The 8,809-nt window shown below is 38.3% G+C and overlaps 1 protein-coding gene across 1 annotated transcript in view; it reads left to right on the forward strand.

The window, feature by feature from the left end:
• Positions 1-8,809, forward strand: part of bcas3 (BCAS3 microtubule associated cell migration factor) — a 135,430-nt gene that overhangs the window by 21,533 nt on the left and 105,088 nt on the right. The window contains exon 7 of the mRNA XM_015044801.1: positions 2,137-2,209. Coding sequence (XP_014900287.1) covers positions 2,137-2,209 — 73 coding nt within the window. The remainder of the gene's footprint in view (positions 1-2,136; positions 2,210-8,809) is intronic.

The raw sequence follows: 8,809 nt of genomic DNA on the forward strand, positions 1-8,809 counted from the left end.
TATATATATATATATATTTTTTTTCCTTTTTAAGGTAGCACCACACATTGCTCTTGACAAACAGTCACCAGTTACATAAAGAAGTGAGATTAATATCTCTAAACTGCACACATTAATGGCATTTAATCATATTTTCGAAGTTATTGATATTTATTGACACTCTCATTGAACAGAGTGGAGAAAATAGTTAAAAAAAACATTATTAATGCTATCAATTTCTTTTAGCATCATTAAATGGAATTTATCAAGACAATACATCAGAATTCTCATGATAGATTTTTCATGATAAGTAAATGATATCTTTAAACTGCCCACCCTTATATACTGCCTTAAAATATTACAGCCACCCAAATATTGCACTCAAGCAGACCGTTGCAGTTCCAATAACTTGGGGATTATTGCATTGTAATATAAAACTGTTCTCAGGAGCAGGAGCCTTTTTGTAGTTTTAATGTGAACAGCTAGTTGGTACTGATACACCTACCTTGAGTTCCAGTGTGACCTGGAGAATTGAGATTTGGTAGAATGGCCTGCCCAGTTTGAACCACTGACATGTTCTTCTTGGACTACCTGACTGGTTCTAATTTTCTCTACAAATACTATTTTGAAGCAAATATGTTACATCCCTCCTGTAACATATAAAACAGGAGGGATGGATGGAAAAATGAATGTCCCCCCATGTGGCAGATATTTTAACGATTATTTTGTCATTACATTGAAATTGGAAATGCAGAAAAAAACACCACTGTTCTTATTTCTAAAGTCAGGATACGCCTGGTTCAGTTGTTTGAAAGATGTGATACTCCTCAGACCCAAGGTTCAAATTTAATCTCTTCAGGTGTCGGGCAGTGATGTAGAAGCTGGTTTCTTGCATTTCATGTTCTGTGAGAAAAACAGCTTTTTGTTCCCCGTCTATGTTCCGGTCTTTTGGCAAATTTCACCAACAGACAATGGCAGCATTTGAAGAGTTCTGGAAGTGGATGAAAGCAAAGCTCAGTAATAAGAAGCAGCAGATAGCCTGACACATGAGGGGAGTAATTCTCTCAGCAGAAAATAAATATGAATTGTGCCACTGGGTAGGATACCGATTGTAATCTGCTAGAGTGCAAACAGTGTTGCACTGTGGTAGGCCATTAAAAGGCCAATTGTCTGGATTGAAACTCTGTGTGTGGGTGGACTTAAAGAGCCCCGAAAATAGGTGTTGATTATAATAAGCAAGGTCTCCCTTTCTGAGTATGTACAGGGAAGTATGCACTTCCAAAACAGAACCCATATTCACTTCCTCTCTAGATGGTAGAACCAGTGTTCCCAATGTTTCTAATTGACATTTTATCAGAGCCCTTTTTGACTAATATGCAATGTCCACAAAGGACATACCAAAACTACCCATACAATGTTTTTTAAAAAAGAATTGGAACTGATGTCAGTTTTTGTTTCTTCAAAATAGTCATACTTGTACAAATAATTTCCTTGAAAGTTCGCATCCTTCCCTATTTGTCAGATGTTTTGATTTTACGGAGAAGCCTTATTTTAGTAACTGTCATTTTGCTAAGTCTCAGAGAAGCAATATTTATGTTAGAGTTCAGGTTTATGACTGAGAAAAATGCTTGATGACAAACATGAAAGGAGAAAGGACCCTTTGGGGAGTGTTAGGGGCTGGTGGGGCCGCCACTTCTGCTCACGCCATACCACAGGAACTCAGGCTGATTACTGTTGAGCCTCAAATTACAGCCTTCTGAAAGAGAAGGGGACATCTTCTCCAATCTGAGCACCGTGATCTCCTGATCCCCAGCCCAACTTCAACTATGAGACAATTAAGGCAGATCGCTTCACTTAATGCAACATGTTTTGCCTTTGTTTTTCTTTCTTTTTTTTTTTCTTAAATAGCCACTGTGGTTGTACCATGCTGTAATCCAAACCGCAAAATAAACAAGAGTAAGGTTCTTTAACTTCCCACCCCCCCAGCCTTTTCTTGAAAACGATGGAAAGGTTCCACTTACCCAACATGGTTTTCACTGTTTGAGAGTGGGAGGCTCAAGAGGTCTCAAATGTTAAACACATCTTATTCAAAGGTGGAATTGTCTTTGAATCAGACAATTCTGCCTGTCTTATTCAAAGATGCCTCTTCTTCTCTAGGTCCTCTGAAAGCAGACGGCTTTGCTGAGAAGAGGCCATTGCTGGGGGTCTGCAAGAGCGCAGGGTCTTCAGGGTGAGTTGATAAATTATCGAAGAGCTGGCAGCATTTCTTTACTAATCTCAATATTCTTAATGCTTTGTATATTAAAGGTCACTTTAAAAACTACAAATCTGTGGTTAATGGGTTTTATAAACCTACAAAATGATTTAAAAAAACCATTGGAATACCACAGTTACTTCAAAGAAACTCTCCCTATTAACTCTAGGGTTTTGCGTATGTTGTTTGCATCTAGAGTTTTTGGGATGTACTCGATTTTTTGCAAACATTTCCATTTTGCCCTCATCGTTGCTTCATAAATGATGACAGTGAAGTCTGTAGTAAGTGGATTTGTAAAGCTGAGTTGATGGTAAATGATAAAATGGCCTCTAATTGTATAGCCTAAATGCCAAAGCGCACTACCTTTAGTCATTCATACACACATTCACATGCTGATGGTGATGAGCCCTGGGACAAAATGGTGATTTTTAAACAAAATGCCCAACTTCTTCTGGGTTGGACCATGGTTCAAAGAGACCTTTTTTTTCCAGATGTCGATGACTGAGCTCTGGATATCTGTCCAGTCAGCAGTCTTCCCTACGATTGTGTAAGTCTACGGACCCAGACTGAGAGACCTTTAAATGGCTCAGAAAACCTTTGCAGGTGTTTTGAGTAAAGTAGCTGATTAGGGTATGATACAATGAGGTTTCATTTAAATTTTCTGAGACATTGATATTTGGGTTTTCATTCTCTGTAAACCATAATCAAAATTACAACACAACAAAGGCCTGGAATACATCACTCCATGTGTGGTGGTTCTGTATAAGAGTTTCACTTTCTGAGATGACTGGAAAGAAATATTGCATATTTACACAATATTAACATTTTTGAGATGAACTAGAATTTTATGTTTTGTAGTGTTTTAAGATGCAACAAATGATATGAATGAAAGCTGTAATAGCATTTGTGAGCTTTTAGATTGAACATTTTACATGCAAACAAGTAAAAATGATGGAGCGATGTGGGGATAGTGAATGTGATTCATTGACATTTTTTGTGGCACTATGGTTGGAATTTAAATGGTACCTGGAAACCGGGCTGTCGTCAGTTCTCAGTTCACAGCTCTTTTACAACTGTGAGTATAATGTCTTGGTTTTGTGAAATAAGTGAATTTTACTCCTTGATGTCATGGCTTCCTAAACTCACTTTTTATATATGATCAGTCAATACCTTCCACTTACCTCTTCTTTGACTTACTCCTCCAGAGCAACACTAAATTGAGCTTAATATGTCCTCCCCAGGAAATGAAATAAGGAAGTCTGTCCTCAGCAGAGTCTTGATGGAGACCACCTTCTTGATGTTTTCCAGAACCTGCTTCTCCTGTCTTTCTGACGCTGTCGCCATTGCTTCTGCTTTTCCTATGTCCTCACTGACATTGAGACATGTTGCACTTTGACGGTTTGGCGATTCACCCAGGCGTTGCTTGCCACTAATGCTGAAAACATGCAGTATGTTGAAAAGCAGAAACCCTGACCTCTGGCTGGATGACATCGCTTGGTTCTTCCTCCTGGAGAAGTGCTTGGTAAATAACACTCTGGTAAGACGCAAGAAGGAAAAAGGCTTCCGGGTGCGGCGGAGTACTTTCCGTACGGCCTGTTCATAAACTTGCTACAGTCCTCACACAATTTCTTTTCTGTATAATCATTTCGAAATAACAGCTTTTGTTAACCACCAAAAAGGACGCCATCCTGACACTTAAATGGAAAACAGATTGGAGTCTTGGCCGCTGTTGCTGTGCTGGTTTCGAAGTTGGTTCAGTCAGCTCTAGGCTTAGATTACAAGATTTGCAAATTAAAGGAAAACGAGAGAGAGGGGAAAAAAGCATGTGCTGAAGGCCTGTACTTGTGGATTTGCAGCCAGGCACACTCAACATAATTTTATCAATGGAAAGGATTGTGCATAAGTCCAAACAATGTATAGTTGCAGTGATTTTGCCTAACAGAAAAGCTATGTATGGGTCCTTTTGCATCAGTGCCAACAGTACCTTTGGATTTAGTAAACAATGCAGGTGCAGTGTTTATTGGCTATGACTCCTCATGTTTCTGGACAAGATGCAGTGTACCAGGCCAGGTATTGTTCTTCAAGTAGATCTTAAATTTGTAAATTGATGCACCTATATCGGCTCTGTTTTTATTTTTTAGAACACACTCATCAGGTGAAAAGTCAGCTATGAAGAAACAAGATTTGTTTTCTGGTGTTTGGGAATTTCAGATTCCATCTACTTCACAGCATCTCCAACTGTGTAGAGGACATGGCCCTGTGTTCACTCAACAAAATCCTCTTTAACAATCTGGATTCCTTTTTTTTTTTTTTTTTTTTTAGATTTTATTGGCTCTAGTGGCCTTTATTTGAAAGTAGTTCGACAGGAAACAGGGTAATCAGAGAGGGGGAAGACATGCGGCAAATGTCGCCAGGCTGGGAATCAAACCTGTGACCACCGCCACGAGGACAAAGGCCTCAATTTGTGGGTCTTGCTCTGCCCCTGCACCACCACAGCACCCTGGATTGCATTAGGCCTTCAAACTGCCTAATGAATATTTAATAAACAAAAGCAATTAAAAGAAACAATAAAATAAATATATATATTGCTAGCTTCACATTGATTTTCCTGGACCAGTGATTGGACCAGTCAACTCTAAGAAGTCTTAAAATTTATTTTCTCTGGACTGTTCCATTACATTGTATTCTATGCATCATAGTTTTTAATTGGTTTTTTTTATTTTTAGGGAAACTCCTGATGACCGGGAAGTTGTGCAGCCACTGTTGACTGTTGTCTTCCCTATGACTCAAAGTAAATTAATTCTTCCTTCAAGATTCTTGGACACTGGGAAAAAGTCCCATATTTACCCATTTGTAACTACATTTGGTTTGTGTTAATGAGTAACTTTTTGTCTTTCTATTAACAACTGTTTTTCTTCCATTGAATAGAAAAAAAAACTAATTTGTTCTCACTTAATTGTTTGTGTTCTAGCAAACAAACTTATGTAGCTATCTGGATTCAGTGGCTTATGTCAGATGAAACTAGATATATGTGCTGTTATAGCTCCATTCCTTTTTTATCCTGTAAATGGGAACTTGGGGATTGTCTTTGTGGTTTTGCAGTGAAAGGCTGGGTCCACATACATCAGACAAACTCACTAATTGCTACACTTTGCCCTTCTGCACTGTGCTCTATGCTGTAGCTATACTGCAAAGAGACTTTTGTTTTAGGGTTGTATGATATACTGAAGGGCAAAGTCTCATATCTTTGTTGAGAAGCAACTCCAAACAGAGTTTGCATCATAAGGCTTCACTGTTTTTTAGAAGTTCTGAAAATCTTGAGCTATTTTCAGTGATGACTCTTATATTATAAATAGTTTTCTCATGTCTTCGTAGCAGTATTTTCCATTATTTTAAATGACTAGCCAATATTGTCAGATGCTTCCTCTTGCTGGAGGTAACTAGGTCTTTTTGGTGGATATTGAGGTATGGGGTTGAATATAATTTTTTTCAGCTCTGTTTCATTTGGTTGTCTGCTGCTTCACATGGCATCTCTGGGTCCCTCCCTTTGCTCTCAGCTACAACTTTTCCCTGTCAGAAGATCCTGTTGGTTAGGCTAGCTAGCATAGTCACCAATGACCACGGATAAATGGTTTTCCTGTAATGGTAAATTGTTTATGTGCTCATTAACACATTGAGCAGCGAATGCATGAGATTGAGTGGCATCGCTAAGATCCTCCTCCTGGCTCTAATTGCTTGTTTTTCGTCAGGATCTGTGTATTTCTTCAGATGGCAATAGTAGCTCAGGGAGGCGGTGGAGGAGATCTTAACATGGTGACAAGTTTAGCAAATATGAATATGTTTTAACATATTCTGTGTAAAAGTTACATACTGCAGCTTTTATGATTTTCAGTTTTGTATGAATTGTAAGAACTGATATGAAATCTCAGCTTTTTCTGCTATGTTTGCATTTACTCAAACAGGCTTTAGTTAAACTTAACACCTGCCTCCATTCTCACTAATAAAGACAGCCATGTATTTGTGTGATTGTGGCACCTCACACAAAGGTCTGAATAAAAAGGCCGTAAAACTTGACTCCAGGTTAATTTTTTAAGTTATTTATCTTTTAAGTATTTTTTGGATCTAGTGGCCTTTATTTCCTGTCAATCACAGTAGATTGAGAGGAAAGCTGGCAGTGGGAGAGGAGGAAGACAATGCAGCAAAGGTCAAGAGGCTGGGATTTGACTCCCTGAACATTTATATTGAAATCTAACTGGAACATTATCGTAAAAACTCTGGATCATAATTTCATTGTTGCAAGCATCAAATTCCACTTAACCTCCTTAAACACTTTCGATGGCAAAAAGCCTGCTGTGGCATTAAGCCTTGTCATTCAGCTCATTTTCATGACAGGTTTTGCTGTTTACATTAGATGTATAATTCTTCTAAAACGTATTAAGCAGAAATCATTATGCATTTGAACAAAATGAGCCACCAGATTAAGGAGATTTAGAGAAGTGATGTTTTCTATCCACCATGAGGACGTGGTGTTTCTGACTGTTATGTGAGCCCACACACAAGTCTTGGTTTGTATCTATCATCAACTAAGGCAAAGTATTCTCACTATTTAGACTATATTCTATTCATATTGGGATTATGTTTAGATGGTTAAAGTACTATTGATGATGGTTTTGGTTCTTTGGATGACTGGTATTCAGAAAGAATGTCAACCCTGTCACTTAATGAATCCAGAGGAGTTGGTCTTCAGAGTTTGGCTTCAGTTTTTGTGAACATAACTTTGTTTTCCACTGAAAACACCCGAATTGGATCATTCTAGGCCCCTTTTTAACCATCAGTGTTTCAATGCCCCGGACATTCAAAAACACACACACTTGTTCAGTGCACAGGCAGGGTTGCAGGGCTCCAGTTTCACTCTGGAGTGGTTTATTTTGACTTGCATGTCTGTTTTATGTCTGTCGAAAATGTGTTCTGCCTCACCAGTTTTCCCCCTTCAAATAGGAAGTCAGATTAAACTCGGTAGTGCTGGAAGTGGTGCGTATAAACACACCCGACAAACTGAATGATTTGTAATGACTTTTCAAATCGTAACCCCAAACCTCATGCCTTAAACCAAGCCCCCTCTGGTCAAATTAGTTAATATTTTATTGTATTAATGTTTAAAGTTTTCTTAGCCATGCAAAAGGCCTATGGCTTGGCCACATACCTTTTCTTTTCTATGGACTTAATTTCTCTCTAATAACTTTAACTATCTGAAAATTATTTTATACATTACAATGCATTGAGGCTGAATATTATTTTTCCTTACTCTCATACATCACTAAATAAATTTTTTATGTGTGGTTTGATGGTCATTTTCAATCTCTCCACGAGCAAAGAAAAGAAAATTGCATCATATTTATCAGTTTAAAACATAAAGTCACATGAATACACAGCACATGAATACAAAAATACTGCAATATCTAGCTTGATTCATTTATTGATTGATTCATATTTACTAAGTTTATTCAATTTTCAAACTTATTTAGGAGTTAATTAGCAAGCATTTCTATAAATATACTATAAATATTGAACATTTGCTAGTTTAAAACAGTGGTCCCCAACCTTTTTATTACAGCGGACCGGTCAAGACTTGGAAATTTTGTTACGGGCCGGGGTGGGTGGGGTGAAACATAAGATAAAGCTTCTGCATGTTGGAGTTCCCGCTAAATCCTGAATATGCCCAATTTGGGTTGTCTTGGCCTTTTTATCGCAGCCTGTGGAGTTTTCCCTGACTGGGAACGAGAATACAACCTGTTGAATGTGACAGGTAGCCAATCAGAAAGCGCGGTGACGTAAGAACAGAGGGAAATCCCAAACAGCTGACATATCACGCAACTGAGATTCCGGTGGACATTGGAAATATGTGTAAATGTTTATTATTATATGTAAAGGTCATTATTATATATGTTTATTATGTTTATTCAGTTAAAAATGTTAACTATGAAAAAACATAGTCACCTCCAAATCATAGTGCAGCAAATAGAGCGGCTGCTCCCGCTGTCTTTTATCCACCACCTTTTCTTTTTGTTACATCTTTTATCTCTTAAAATGAGTCCACAAAATATCACTGTTGTTTCTACATCGTCATCCGTGTTTGGTTATTCTAAATTCCCGTATGCTATGTTGGGGGTTTTACTGGATTATCCTCTGGAATCGGGATGTTCGTGACTAGAATCGGTTCGTGTGGTGTGGAGAATTGGCCGACAATTCTTAAATCTTGCCGTTTAAACCAGACTTAAGACTCACAAGCTCTACTCATCTCCTCTTGATCACTGCCCCAACGCTCTCCGACTCTGGTCGCTATGGTAACGTTTATATATCCCTTCAAATTAAGATACAGATGCGCCACAAAATATCACTGAACTTTCGAAATGTTCGTTTTCGAAAGTAAAACGAACATTTTACTTTCGTGAACATTTTAACTTACGATAATGACTAACGGGAGCCCTGAGCTTGTTTCTCTGCAACGAGACGGTCCCATCTGGGAGTGACGAAAGACAATGACACCCGAAGTGTTGCTTATATCCACAACGTGCT

Source organism: Poecilia latipinna, unplaced genomic scaffold, assembly GCF_001443285.1.
Source record: "Poecilia latipinna isolate Pla-1442-1.1 unplaced genomic scaffold, P_latipinna-1.0 Scaffold691, whole genome shotgun sequence".
NCBI lineage: Eukaryota > Metazoa > Chordata > Actinopteri > Cyprinodontiformes > Poeciliidae > Poecilia > Poecilia latipinna.